The sequence below is a fragment of the Rhinolophus sinicus genome, linkage group LG11 (assembly GCF_036562045.2).
Source record: "Rhinolophus sinicus isolate RSC01 linkage group LG11, ASM3656204v1, whole genome shotgun sequence".
In the NCBI taxonomy this organism is placed as follows: domain Eukaryota; kingdom Metazoa; phylum Chordata; class Mammalia; order Chiroptera; family Rhinolophidae; genus Rhinolophus; species Rhinolophus sinicus.
In genome coordinates, this window is record NC_133760.1 from 59,022,443 (window position 1) to 59,038,007 (window position 15,565).

At 37.4% G+C, this 15,565-nt stretch overlaps 1 protein-coding gene across 6 annotated transcripts in view; it reads left to right on the forward strand.

Moving 5' to 3' along the window:
* The window catches only part of BRAF (B-Raf proto-oncogene, serine/threonine kinase), a 121,514-nt gene that overhangs the window by 85,310 nt on the left and 20,639 nt on the right, over positions 1 to 15,565 (forward strand). For all 6 annotated transcript variants that reach the window (XM_074315267.1, XM_074315266.1, XM_074315265.1 and 3 more), the window contains 3 exons: positions 8,801 to 8,847; positions 9,629 to 9,747; positions 13,525 to 13,656. In XM_074315267.1, the coding sequence (XP_074171368.1) occupies positions 8,801 to 8,847; positions 9,629 to 9,747; positions 13,525 to 13,656 (298 nt within the window). The remainder of the gene's footprint in view (positions 1 to 8,800; positions 8,848 to 9,628; positions 9,748 to 13,524; positions 13,657 to 15,565) is intronic.

Sequence of the window (15,565 nt, forward strand, 5' to 3'; positions counted from 1 at the left end):
TTGCCGTTTCACTAAGAAAACTAGAGACCCCACCACCACATTTACCCGCCCACCTCCATTCCTGCCCAGTTTTCCTGCCTTATCACTAACAGTAAAAGCCAACCCTTCCAATTCTGTGCACTAGATCCCATCCTTTTCCCCTACTCACTGACACTGTTTAAGTAAATCTCCCTGCTTATCATCAGGTTTAACTGTTCCACTGGATTTTCTCCCATTTTAAAACAGTTTTCTTATAGTGCACGTTTGGTACAGTGTTGACAATTGTTGAATCTAGGTGGAAGGCATATTGGTATTTATTGTACTATTCTTTCAACTTTTCTCTGTGCTTAAGAAGTTTCATAATAAAAAAGTTGAGGCCCTCCCTTAATCCCACTTCCCTCTCTAGCTATCACCTCATTTCTCTTCTTTCCTTTACAGTAAAACTTTTCAAGCGTAGTTGGTACTCACTCTTGATTTCCCACCTCCCCTTTCATCTTGGACCCCACTCCAGTCAGTCTTGCCCCTGAAGCACTGAAATGTTTCTTAATAAGATAGTTACCATGTTACTACATCCATCGCTTCACTTCTCAGTCCTCAATCTGTTTGACCTATCAAAAACATGAATGAACTTGATCTTACCCTTCTTCATGAAACCCGTTCTTAATCCCTTGCTACTCAAAATGTGGTCTGATACCCTCTGTGTACCACCTGAGAGCCTTCTAGAAATGCTGAGTTTTAGGTACCACCCCAGATCTACTGAATTGGAGTCTACATTTTAACAAGTTCTCTAAATGGTTTCCATGCCTATTAAAATGTGAGAAATACCGCTTTAAAGCATATTCTCCTGATTTTCCTTCTTACTGTTTCTTATCAGCTAGTTCTTCCTCAACTCCTTAACTTCTCTAAATGTTGGACTACTCCAGGCATCTCCATTCCCATGGTTGATCTCATCCACCTTCATGGCTTGAAATACCATTTAATCACCATTTCTATGCCGGTCTCCAGCCCACTCATTTCCTCTGAACTCAGACTGTCACATCCAACTGTCTGCTCAGCGTGTCCCCTTGATTGTCTAATGGGCATCTCAAGGTTAATATGTCTGTAACTGAGGTCCTGCTCTCTTTCCTCAAGCCTATCTTCATTCTTTTCACCTCTGTAGCTGGCAGCTCTGTTCTTTCCGCTGCTTGGGTCTAATGTTTTGTAGTTATCGTTGACTCCTCTCATTCTCAGACCACACAACCAATCTTTTATCAGTTCCTGTTGGCTGTGTCCCTAAAGTCTGCTAGAGTCTTACAACTTCTCATCACCTATTTTGCTGTCACCCTGATTCAGACCACCATTATCTCTTGCCTGGAGGAGTGCTTGCTTCTGCCCTTACTCACCTTCGGTGTACTCTCAATACAGCAGCCAGAGTGGTGCTTTTAAGACGTAAATCAGATGATGTGGCTCCCCTGCTCCTGCAATATCAGCACACTTCACTCAGAAAGAAGACAGAAGTCCTTAACAGGCCGTCCTCAGTGCGCCCCACAGCCCTCCCTCCCCCTCTGCCTTTCCTGGTACCTCTCTCTGCACATTTGCTGCTCTTCTCCCGCCTGCTCCCTCTCTTCCAAGCCCCCGTTTGCCTTCTTGCCCTCTTCGGACACGGTAAGCTCATGCCTGCCTGGGCTTCGCTCTGCTAGTCCCTCTGCCGGCTATGTTCTTATATCATCGCTGCGTGACTCTTCCCCTCCCCTCTGAGTCTTTACTCAAAATGTCCTTTGAAAAGAGGCTCTCCCTGGCCTAAAATTACAGCCCCCTGCAGCTCAGCCTTTCCTGTCCCCCACCTGTGGAATAGAGTCTACTGATACCCCTGTATTTTCTGTCTGCTATATCTTCAAGACTTAGAACAGTTGTTGCTTAGCACATAGTGGACTTTCAGTAAGCGTGTTAAATAAATGAAAGGGAGAACCCATAAAGTTAAACGTTGTTCTCTCCGTTTTGCAGGTCAGGAATCCAAAGCGTAGGGAGATTATGTAATGTACCCAAGGCCCTATGGCTAAGTAAGTGCCATAGTTGGAATTCAAAGCCAAATGTGTGTGCTCCAAACTGATACGCTTTCCACTATGCCTCTCTGATCATATCCCGTAAGTCCCCGGGGCCCTGGTTTTCCCATCAGCATAAGTGGAATTACTGCCTTTTGCTTGCCTCACAAAGAAACGTGATGTTTAAGAAACCAAATGATGTAAAAATATCCTGAAAACTTTAAAATTATATACATGTACAAGATGGTGGTAGTAATTCTGTTTTCTTTTAGAAGTTTTATAGTGTTTGCTTTTCGTTTTAGGTCTCCAATCCACTTCAAATTGATTTTTGTGTCTGATCTGAGGTCATTAAGGGCTGAAGATTTTTTTTTCCCTATATGGAGATCTAGTTGTTCCAGCAATATTTGTTGAAATAACTTTCCCCCATTTAGTTACCTTGCTCTTATAAATAAATACCTTCTGATTGTACGTGTTTGGGCTTGTGAATGTTTGAAATGAGCTTTACAAGAGAATATCATGGGTTTGCTGTTCCATCAATACTATGGCATTCCATGTTTACAGTACATTCTTATTTATTCTTCTCAAGCCTGTGTTCTACTTAGAAGCTATGATGAGAGTATTTTCCAAAGGGGGGACTATACCTTCTCTAATGCAGGTCCCAGCTAGGAAACAAAGCACATGGAAATATATTCATGGACTAGAAGACTCAATATTGTTAAGATGTCAGTTCTTTCCAAATTGATCTACAGATTCAGTGCAATCCCAGTCAAAATCTCAGCAGGCTTTTTTGTAGAAATTGACAGGTTGACCCTAAATGTAGATGGACGTGCAATGACTAGAATTGTCCAGACAATTCTGAAAAAGAACAAAGTTGGAGGACTTACAGTGTTAGATTTCAAAAAATATGTCCACATGTCTATGGTCAGTTCTTTTGGGGGGTTGTTTGTTTGTTTATATGTTGTTTGTTCGTTTCGGCTAAGTTGCCAAGGCAATTCATGGATAAAGGATAGTCCTTCCAACAAGTGTTGCTGGAAAAACTGGATATACATGTAGGATAAATACGTAAATAAACCATTAACCCTTACCTGATGCAAGACATAAATTATATATAACTCGAAATGGATCAACGACCTAAGACTATAAGCTGAAAATCTAAAACTTCTAGAAGAAAAATAAGAGAAAAATCTTTGTAACCTAAAGATAGGTAAAGATTTCTTAGGATACAAAAAGTAAGGGTCCTAAAAGAAAGAAAATCATAAATTGAACTTCATCAAAATTCAAAACTTTTACTTTTAAAAAGACACTGTTAAGAAAATGAGAAAAGCCACAGACCTGAAGAAAATATTTGCAAGGTACATTTTCTGATAAAAGACTTGTATGTGAAGCATGTAAAGAACTCTTACAACTTACGTAGTAATAACACAAACTACCCAATGACAAAATGGGCAAGAGATGGGAGTACTTTTTTTGGAGAAGATAGAAGAATGGCAAATAAGCACGTGGAAAGATGTCCAACATCGTTAGAAGTTAGGGAAAGGCAAAACTACAAGACACAACTACACACTCAGTAGAATGCTCACCATCAAAACCAACAGTGCCACGTATTGGCAAGAATGCAGAGCAACCAGAACTCTTGCACATTGCGGGTAAAAGTCTTCAGTGGTACAAGCACTTTGGCCGTTTCTTTTACAGTTAAAATTACCATATGAACAATTATACTTCTACCTATTTACCCAAAAGAAGTGAAAACATAAGTCAACAACAAAGACACACGTGAGTGTTTATAGGATCTTATTCATAATTGCCAAAAACCAGAACAACCCAATGTCCAGCAGGTAGGTGGATGAGCTGTATCCATACACTAATAATACTGCGTACAACCCGTGTGTGACTCTCAGAATCATTATGCTCGCAAAACAAGCCATATGATTGTGTGTATAGGAAATGCTAGAAAAGGCAAAGCTAACCTTACGTGACAGAAATCACTATCAATGGTTGCGTGACGGGGGCGGTTATTAATTGCAGGAACATACAAAGAAACTGTTGGGGGTTATGGACGTTCTTTATCTTGATTGTGGTGGTTCATTACACAAGTGTATATATTTAAGACTTGTTATACTACACATAAAAATTGGGTGCATATTGTGTTGTATACAAGTCATACCTCAATAAATTTAACTTTTTTAAAGCTAGAGAAACTGAAAAATCTAAGTAAAAATAGAATTTAGGCCACTATGGAGCACAACTGAAAAATGTGTGAACTCCACTTATTAGGGATTGTAATTATTTTAAAGTGATAAATGATTACTGACTAAGCAGGGATAGCAGAATGTCATACCTTTCACGTTATGATTATGAGGGGAGTGGAGGGCATCAAAGTATAGAAGGGAAACTAATTTGAAACTGTTGGGATAAAATAACATCTTGTCACCACTGTCACGCATACCAATCTAATCAGCTACTAAATTCTCTCTAGGAGTCTGAGGGGAGATTAAGCTTGCTGCGTGAAGTCTGATGAGCTTTTTTGAAATTGTGTAGTGTTAGGTGAAAGAGGACTGAAATGCTAACGTCTACATAGGCCAGTTCTTTGGTTATAGAAATGGTTGAAAATATAAGGAAATAGCAAACTTGAGTGAAAGACACTTGGGATTTTATAGGCAAATGGTGTAGCTGTAGTATTTAAATTTCAGCAAGGCATTTGAATGATAGCTCATGATATTCTTGAGGACAAGATCAAGAGATATGACATGCATGGAAAATTTGACTAGGTTCATAACTGTATCATGATCATACCCAAAGCTATAAGCTGCAAGGAGATTTTGTTCTCATTCCTCTCGTGAATATGATTAGCAGCCTTACAAATAACTCAGATGACATCATTAGCATACTGATTTTTTAAAACTTATTTTCTTGTGAAAACTAAGTTTTAATAAGCTGAAATTATAGTCCATGTCTACAAAATATGCAATATTTGAGTCCAAAAAAGAGAAGTAAACAAATGTTGGATGGGGAAAATGTTTTGTAAGAGCAATGCAAAAACAGCAACTCTCTAGGATTGTAATTGAATATAATTTTAATAGAAGTCAGTAGAATGACTTTGGCTGCCATAATAACCACAATAATGGCTGATTTAATCTTTTTTTTTTTTTACCCACCTTAGGAAGATGAAGATAAGTTCGGTTTTTGTGTGTTTTTTGGTGGGAGGGTTGATTCCACATATAAGTGAGATCATACAATATCTTTCTCTGTCTAACTTCACTTAACAGAATGCTCTCAAGGACCATCTATATTGTCACAGATGTCAGGATTCCATTTTTTATGGCTGAATACTATTCGTGTGTGTGTGTGTGTGTGTGATTTTTTTTTTTTTTATCGTTCCATGAATACTTACGTTTCCATGTCTTGGCTGTTGTGAATAGTGCTGCAATGAACATGCTATCTCTTTGAGATCCTAATTTAAATTCTTTTGGATATATCCCAGAAGTGGAATTGCTGGATCATATGATAATTCTATTAATTTTTTGAGGTACCTCTCTACTGTTTTTCATAATGGCTGCACCTATTTATGTTCCTGTCAACAGTGCACAAAGGTTCCCTTTTCTCCACATCCTCACTAACCCTTATTATTTCTTGTCTGTTTGATACCAGCCTTTATAACAGGTGTGAGGTGGTATCTCATTGTGGTTTTGATTTGCATTTCCCTGATGATTAGTGATGATGAGCATCTTTTCATGTGCCTGTGGGCCATCTGTATGCCATCTTTGAGGGGAAAAAAATGTCTGTTTTTGTAATTGAATTGATTGGTTTTTTTGCTTTAAGTTATGTGAGTTCTTTATATTTTTTGGATATGCCCTTACCAGATACATGATTTGCAAGTATTTTCTCCCAGTTGGTAGGTTGCCTTTTCATTGCAGTGGTGGTTTGCTTTGCTCTGAAGAAGGTTTTTAGTTATAAGTAGTCCCACTTTTTTATTTTTGATTTTGGTGTCAAATCATCACCAAGACCACTGTCAAGGAGCTTACTGCCTATGTTTCCTTCTAGGAGTTTTATGGTTTCAGGTCTTACATTCAAGGGGAAGATGAAGATGAGAATCTCACTCTAATATGGGTTGATCAGGTCAAATCTAGAGTATTGTATTTACTTTAGGGGCATCAGATTATGCCCTAAGAAGAATGTTGAAAAGCTGAATCTTGGATAAGAGCTTGAAAGAAGTAGCGTAGAGAACAAATTTTACTAGATGATTTCCTAACTTTAAGACTAAATGATTCTTAAGTAGACAACTTTTTCTTCAAGGAAGGAGACTGCTAAGAGAAACCTATCAAGACGATAATATTCATTTAGTTTATAGTACGGTCTTTTTTCCTACTACTTTTGTGACTCTATTGTAAGGTTCTCATTAACATCTTAGAAAAGTAAGAAGGAGCAAAGTAGAGTCTATTTATTCTTGTTCCCTACCCTCAACCAGTTATGTGTTTTTTGGCATTTTCCATTATAAAACTGGTTGGTACTTAGGAAATTGTTTTAGTGTCTGTATAGAATTATTTAGGGTAGTAATTACTCTGGAACATTATATTATGTGGGGAATGAGATATGACAGTGATCTCATTTTTCCAGCTTGGTAATTTGAGGCCCTTTTATTTTCAACCTTCCATTATATAGACCTGGATTTCTGCTGTTTTACTGCTTTTGTAATAGAGATGTTACAGAAAGAGTATTATTAAATGAGATAAAAGTTAGGAAAGCCGTTTGTAATCAGTATGGGATTACACAAGGACAAGGTATTGTTATTTCAAGTTGCAGCTATATGTAACATCGGCCTTTCATAGATTTATGCTGAACAGCTCTACCAAGCTTATATCACTAGCTCAGCAATCATATTTATATCTTGTTGATTATCTAGGAAGTCCTTTCCTGGTCAGAAATTTTCTTTCCTCAACCCTTTAGTTATATTTCTATCTAACTTATTCTTGCTGTATTTCTAACTACCTTATTCTTACTATATTTCTTTGTATCAAATTTGTTGAAAAGATTGACACCATCCATCAAGAATACCTTTATCTTCCCTTCTTGTAACTTATCATGCCGCCACATTTTCACATGTACCACCCATTTATTGTTGTTTTTAATTTCACTGGAGACAGAACCTCTATTCAAAGATTCACACCTTTTCAGTGACCTAAGTCCCAGCTCTCTGAGCTCCACCACCATCATTTATCCCCCTTCTAATGGACACAAGGTTTCCCCAGCCCCAGAAGAAAAAGCTTTTGATCGAGACCCATTTTTCTCCTTCTGTTTCTACCTTCCTCTGTCGCTGCAGAACATTTGAAGCAATTAATGCTTATAACTGACATCACGTTTTCTTTCAGTGGAAGAGGGACTGTGATGTCGTAAAACATCCCAGGGCCTAAAAGTCAAGACAACAAGATAACTGTAGATTGTAGTCGATGCTAGGAAGGAAATAAACAGTGTGAAATTAGAGAGTAATTAGAGGAAAAGAGTATAAACAGTAATTCGAAATGAAAATTTTGTCTAAGAAAAGTGTTTCAAAATCTTGGTCTCTGGGAGGGTATGGAAGTTTAAATGAAGATGTGAAAGCATAAATAACAAATTTAATTATTTGCAAACTCCATTTTTAACAGTGTTCATTATATAACTTTGATTTTATAGTCTCAGTATAAGGCAAAACATTTCCTAATGGTTGGTCATTGTCAAATTTCAGGAGTTTCGTATACGTATCTGTCCTCTCCAGTGTTAAATGAAGAAAAAACCTTGACTAGGACATTATATGTATCTCATTGTAATTGATTCAACAGATGTGTATTGAATACTTACTGCACGCCAGGCACGGTACTGGGCACTGGGGATAAACAGAAATAAACTAGGCACAACCCTTTTCCCTCAACTCAACTAAAGCAGTTTTTAGGGAGAACATCAATGAAGTTATTGTTGACTTTAAAACAGATTCAGTGTGGCCATTATGGGGCAGTTTGCTACTCACTACCATGTTTCCCCCAAAATAAGACCGGGTCTTATATTAATTTTTGCTCCAAAAGGCACTGTAGGGCTTATGTTCAGGGGATGTCATCCTGAAAAATCATGCTAGGGCTTATTTTCCGGTTAGCTCTTATTTTTTGGGGAAAGACGGTAGTTTTAAGAAGGTATTTTAAGAATATATTTATACTACCTTTAAGAATGGTATTAATTTATCAATCAAACTTTCATATTCTGGTAGTTTACCTCCTAAACAGAAAGTGAACATACATGGAAAAAAACACGTGAAGCAGCTGTTAGAATAATTTCTATATAAGTGAACAGGGGAAGATCACTTTCAGTTGAGTCAGTAATGGGAAAGCTTTACTCAGGAGTTAGAAGTATGTTCAATCTTAAAGGATAGGTATGAAGAGGTGAAGAATAGAATGAAAGCTGATTTGGGGGATGGGTGTAGGAGTGGACCACTGATCACAGATGGCATTAAATATCAAGGGGTATTTAAAGGACATGGATAAATAGGCTTGCCTGATTGACATGAACGGTTTGTATTGGTAAATAGTACAAGATAAAGCAAAGTCTTTTAGTAGAAAACAAGATTTTGGCTGTATGATATTAGTCATGTGTTCCTCTAATCCGAAATTCATTTACAGTCTATTTTAATATTTCTTATGTAAAAGGGCTATCACATTGTACAGTTTGCAATTGTATCATGATTCTAAATAAGTCCTTACACCGCTAAATATGGTCTATAGATTGTGAGGCCAGAGTATTTAGCCCTCCTCAGGTTAAAATGATGTTTTGTTTTTCAGTTACTTACACGCCAAGTCAATCATCCACAGAGACCTCAAGAGTAATAGTATCCTTCCTGAAATTTGTCTGCGAGGTTTGAAAACATCCTGACTTTTCCTTCTGCACTTTGTCTTCACATTATGTAAAAACCGTTTCATGCTAAGTTAAATATACTGTAATGAGAATTAATAAATGGGTTTGCATGAAAACTATAGTAGAGTGAGGTACTGCAACCTGCTTTTGGTTTCTGAACGGTGGAGCATTACAAAAAACAAATCAAATCTTCCTGGTAGTAGGGCTGTTTTTGATTACTGCTACGAGCTGTCAACACTATAACAATGTCGTACCTGTCTGCTAGTTGCTTTTGGCACGCTGACCTGACCCTGTTCAGCAGTTGAGTTGTAAATGAAGGCTCTAAGTTATGTAACAATGAGGTGAGAAAAAGGTAATTCTTCTTCCTCATCCGTAAACTCAGTTTCAGTTCCTGTCTGCCAACCACCTTCATTCCAGTGAAGAGCCTTTACCCCTTTCCTAGCAGTGCCAGAAAGGATATTCGAGCCTCCATTACTAAAATCTAACTGGAAAGTTTCAGAGTCTCCCAGACACCTAGGAAAACATCTCACCTCATCCTACCACATTTCCAGCCCCAAAACTTTAAAAGCAGGTCATACAGGCCAAATAGGCATAATTATTTTTTTAAACATTAATTAAGGGGAAATAGAAGTATTATTTTAAAGAATATCATACTACAGAATTACAGAAATTAGATCTCTTACCTAAAATTTTCATAATGCTTGCCCTGATAGGAAAATGAGATCTATTGTTTTCCTTTACTTATTACACCACAGATATTTTTCTTCATGAAGACCTCACAGTAAAAATAGGTGATTTTGGTCTAGCTACAGTGAAATCTCGATGGAGTGGGTCCCATCAGTTTGAACAGTTGTCTGGATCCATTTTGTGGATGGTAAGAATTGAGGCTTTTTTTTCATTAATTAAATTTTTGGACCCTGAGATGCTGCTAGAAAATCATTGAAGGTTTCAACTATAGTATTTTCATAGTTCCCAGTATTCACAAAAATCAATGTTGATCTTATTTTTTAATCTTTAAAAAGAATATTATGAAATCAGTTTCAGTATCTTTCAAACAGAAAATATGTATTTTGTAAACACTGTTTAAATTTTGTTTGGAATTGTCTCTTTAGAATATTTTGTGTTCAAAATGTTCGGTGCACCAAGTATGCAATTTAAGCAGGTGTGATCTGCAGGCATTATTAAGGTTTTGTGATGAGAACTCCTTTAAGACAGGCCGTTTTACCATTTTATTTAAATCTAAATTGGAAAGTTACTTCCTTTAGACTAGAAAGAACCGTATTAATTATGCGGCAGCTGGGAGAGGAAAGACAAAAAAGGAGAGGTAGATTTTTAACACTGTCACCGTGTGTGCTGCCCTGCATAGCTCTTTCTTTCTCTTTATTCGTTCTTATTTCTGCTTTGTGGAAGAGAAGAGAAGATAGGAAAGAAGGGAACTAAAACTGTGCAAGCTATGAAAAGGGCAGTCTAGGAATCACCCTCTAAGTCAGTAGTTCTCAAACGAGTCCCTACGACCCGCTTAGAAGTGCCCAAGGTCATCCTTGTGTGAGATCAGAGTTTTCTTCATATTCGTCAACCAGAACAACACAGCACAACAGATTGAATGCAGAAGCAAATATGGGACTCTAGCTGGCTCCTGTTAAATCCAGGTGATCAAAAAGAATTCCAGAACTATTCTTCTCACTAAACTTTTTCGTTTTTGAAAATATAGTTACTTTTCACTAAAAATATGGGCTCTGTGTTAGCAGCTAATGGTTGTTTTATTTAAATGAATTAATAAAAGTTTTAAGTTTCTCCGTTAAATTTAAATGTGATAATTATCCACAGATATAATCCACATAAACAAAAGCTCCGTGGGGCTCCTCAATCATTTTAAGACTGAAAGAGTCCTGAGCCCAAAAAGTTTGAGAACCTGCTCTAAGATGAATACAGGGTGTCCCAAAACTATGAGCGTAATTTTTAAACTTTACATACCAAAATCTGTACTTCGGCACCTTCTGCTGGAAACAGAAAAGTTGTAAGGGCCTAATACCACATTTGCCTGAATTCTTTGAACTCTGTCATTTCCCAGGGAGGGAATTCCAAGGTAGGATTCTGAACCAGGTGAGATAAGCTTGGGTTAAATTCAGCTATGATTTCTTGTAATAATAACTGAAATTAGGGCAAGTGGCAAGGTGGGAAGGTGGATTGGACTTAGAGTTAAGAGGTCTGTATGCTAACGCTCTGCATGACTCTACGTAACCTGCACGCGTCTTAACCTCCTCCAAGTCTCCGTCTCTACCATTGGGGTGCATTCCTAATGCCTTTTCCAGTTATAAGGTTCAGTCATTAGAGCTAGCTAAATTTTTTATTTAATATATAATTATAATTATTCAATAAATAATTATAAACAAGAGGCTAATCATTGTACTCCAGATCTCAGGCACCTTGGAGGCACACACCTTGTAACAAAGATGGCTATGTATCAGAAGAAGAGGCAGGGAAAGCAGATTTTAAGTACTGAAATTGCAAAACCTGACATTATCAAGAAACAGCTGATACATGTTTTAGAGTTGTGTTTATTTTAACAAGTGGGGGAGAGACGCTCAGTCAGGTCTTCAGCTTTGTCCTTTTCAAATACCTTAGTGGATTTTTATACATGAAGTTTTGCATTTTCTTCTAATTTCTTTTTTGTTAATACGTGGGTAGATGGGTTCAGCCTTTATTCCACCAAGCTGAGCTTTACGATAAGAGATTAGCCAGTAGTACACTCAGTTGTTGAATAAATCCTCTTCGGTAGATATTGCCTTCAGAAACAGCGAGGGACACCCATAGACTGGGAAAGAAGCGTTTGGTCAGGAGTAGGGTTATATCATTCTCTGAATTATTTACAATAGTCTTCGCAACCTTGCTTTATTTTTATCTTAGAGGAGAAAGAAATCTTTGTAAAAATTTTTACAAATTACATCGCTAAATTAATTGAGGATCAATCATGCATTTCTCGTAAATAGATGACATACAACTTTTCCTCAAGCCATCTCCCAACAACAGTGAGGTAAAACTGAGTTTCAAAGACAGTTTCTCAACTGATTTATTACTCTGTTCCTCACAAAAGTTGTGTACTGGCTTTGAAAATTATGTCTGTATCATAACCAGCCTCTCAGTATTCTGGCTTGTTCATTACATCACAGTTGTACGTGGTTTATTTTGTAGTGTATCACTAAAAGCAGTTATCAATAAAATATGACAAAAGCAAGTACAGTAGTACCTCGGGTTTCGAACATCTCCGTTGATGAACATTCTGGTTTACGAGCACCATAAATTCGGAAGTAAATGCTTCGGTTTTCAAACACGCCTCAGAAGTCAAGCACGTCTCGCGGCTTCTGCTGAGTGCAAGATCCTGAGGCCTAGCTGTTGGCTGTTTTCGAGCATTTCAGAACTCGAACGGCCTTCCGGAACGGATTACGTTCAAAACCCGAGGTACCACTGTAGCTACAACCTTCTTCTTCACCCCATCGTTTCGATCACATCAGGATCTCCTATACATCCATCAGTGGTTCTCAACCTTGGTTGGACACTAAAATCACCTGGGGAACTTGAAAAATTAACAATGCTTGGATCCCATCCCCAGATTGTGATGTGTTATTCTTGAGCTGGGATGGAGTCTGGACGTTGAGAGGTTCAAGGCTGCACAGGTGATTCTAATTTGCGGGTGAGGCTGAGTGCCATTTTGCCTGCCTTGTGAGACAGTCTCACCTGCCTTATCCTGACAAATAACCAGGAATCTTGTCCCAGGTATTTCAGCCATTTTTGCAATTCATTCTAGTTGTTGTATCAATTTAATGTTTTCACAGATTTTTTATTAATACCCTGCAATTTATTTAATTCCTTCCAAATGAAACAATACAGAAGATTCAAGGTGAAGGAACTCTTTAAAGCTAATATTTAACCAAGCATTTATTGTATTTCATGTAAGTAGTTAATAAGAAATTTACTTATAGAACACAGTGTGCAAACATGTAACAAACATGATTTGGTCAGTATTTTTGTCCAAGAAGCAGCAGCCAAAAGAGTCTTTATTCCATCTTCTAAACCTACCTGCTGTCTGTTGCTTTCATTAATAAAGCATCCATGGCATGTTTATACCACTTTTGGAGGCAGGAAAGGGATTTGAGTTTATCGGTCTTGAAATTTTACCATTATCGTCCAAGGTGCCCTGACATAAGGAAAATCATTGGTACCAATGGGACACCTGAAATTCTAAGGCAGTTGTCGTAGAGGTTGTGCTACTGCCAACATCTTAGAATCGCGGGTGTAGTGTTTCTTTGCTGAATCAGGAATGGGAAGTGGGAACTGATTCTTGATGGGTAAGTCAAGGGAGGAATTCAAATGGCAATGACGATATTTTGTGTAGAAAGGGTAGCCGATAAAATTATAAAATCTTAGTAGTGCATATAAAATCGCAGCTAATACGGCCTCTTTCAGAGTTTACAGAGCATTTTTTTCTTGATCAGTTTTATTTTTGACCATTAATAAGAGAATTGATTACATATTAGATGGGTTATTGAATGATAAAAGCATTGTTCTGGGAATTATAATAGTTTGGTTTTCAGTCTTTATTCAGTTGAAGTAAAGAATAAACGAGAATATTTTTCTTTTTATGTTCTAACAGGCACCAGAAGTAATCAGAATGCAAGATAAAAACCCCTATAGCTTTCAGTCAGATGTGTATGCATTTGGGATTGTTCTGTATGAATTGATGACTGGACAGTTACCTTATTCAAACATCAACAACAGGGACCAGGTACATATTTACCATCTCTTGGGGTTTACTTACTATTTACGTAAAGGTTCCAATTCATTGTAGAAAAGAAGTGTTGAGTCCTGGGTAAGTATGAGGGATAGATCTCTTGATCTTTGCACCAGTAGTAGAAACCTATTGTATACTTTTGGTAGTAATAGCATGTGAGGCCTTGAAATACCATTCTTAAATATGTGTTGTAATGGAGTGAGATTCCTGCTCTTCTGACTGGAAACCAGAGATACAACAATGGACGTACCTCATGTTTCTTGACCATGGCAGGGTGAAAAGAATGATCTCTACACCTACAGCATCTGGGCTCTGTTACGTCTTTCGCTCTCTCACAGGTTGTGCTACCTAAGTAGGTACTCGGCCATGAACTTATTTGTATCAGATTCTGATAAAATTATTGTTTCCTCTTTTTCTAATTTTCAAAACTAGGTAAATGGAAGAACTGTGACATCATGCTTTCCTTTTTCCATAAGGGCGGGTCTAGTAGGAGGGAATTTTTTTACTTCTCTCTTCCTGAGTTCCTATTCTCTGTCCCTTACCTTCCAGAACGTACCAACGTAGCCACATGCAGCTTTTTTCCTTTTCTATCCCGGCCATATGAAATTCACTTAGGCCTTTAACACTGGCCATGAAAAATGAATTCTCTTTACTGAAAATACCTTGTATACGTCAGCATTTTAAAAGTGTCTGCCTGCGCGCGTGTGTGTCAGAGAGAGAGAGACAAAAGAGTTACAGCAGTTACACTGTTAATAGTGTAGAAAAAATAGTTGACTCTATAAACTGATTAATTAATACTATTTATACTTTATGCTGTGGTTTGTCTCAGAATCGCCTGGGTAGTTTTTTAAAAATGGAGATGCTGGAATAGATTCTGACTCAGTAGGTGGGGTCTAAGTACCTGCATTTTTAGTTAAGTTTCCCAGGTGGTTCTGATACACACCAAAGTCAAGAATCACCAATCTAAAAAGAGGAGCACAAACATTTTTTGTGTTTCCTCATAACCTCCCAACCTAATGAAATGATAGTTTTTGTGTATAAATGTGTTACTTCTTTTAAGTAGTGGTTGTGTATTTTGGTCAACAGCTCCACTCTCGGTCTTTTGGATGACAGCTCTGAGTACTGTGTTTCCCCGAAAATAAGACCTAACCAGAAAATAAGCCCTAGCATGCATGATTTTTCAGCGTAACATCCCCTGAACATAAACCCTAATGCGTCTTTTGGAGCAAAAATTAATATAAGACCCGGTCTTATTTTGGGGGAAACATGGTAGCTTTCTCACTAAGAACTTCACTATCATGTGATATCAGAGAAATAATCTAAGATATCATGTCCTTGGTATATGCTTATTGAATCACCGTGTAGCCTTTACACAACAGTGGTCTTAAATCTGTATTTTGAGAATTTTAAAAAATGGCTACATTTCTACTCAGGTCAACACAAAACTAATTTTTTAGTTGCTGTTTAGTCTTTCTAACTACTTTGTATCTTTAGACTGTTGAATCTTAGTTTTGCCTGTTAAAAAAAAAAAAAAAAATCTATGACCTGGCTTCTAATGAGCTGATGTTTTAAGCCTACGTGAAACTTAGATTCAGGATGGACCAAAATGCTCACTAAAAAGCACAATTGAAACATTGCACATATTGTTTTTGTGACAGATTCTACAGAGATGACTGATCTGATGATCGTGGTCTAAGCAGCAAGATGGTCTCTAATTTGCAAGCTTTGTGTGTTCTGCCTTTTACAGTCTTATTAACTCAACTGTACAGCGTAATACCCTGTACCATGTTTACTTTTCCTGTGCCTATTATTTTTCTAGAGGAATTACAAGGGAATTTTAATTTAGTTTTAGTTGGTTTTTCATAGAGACTACAAATAAAAATTTATGAACTTAGATGAAACC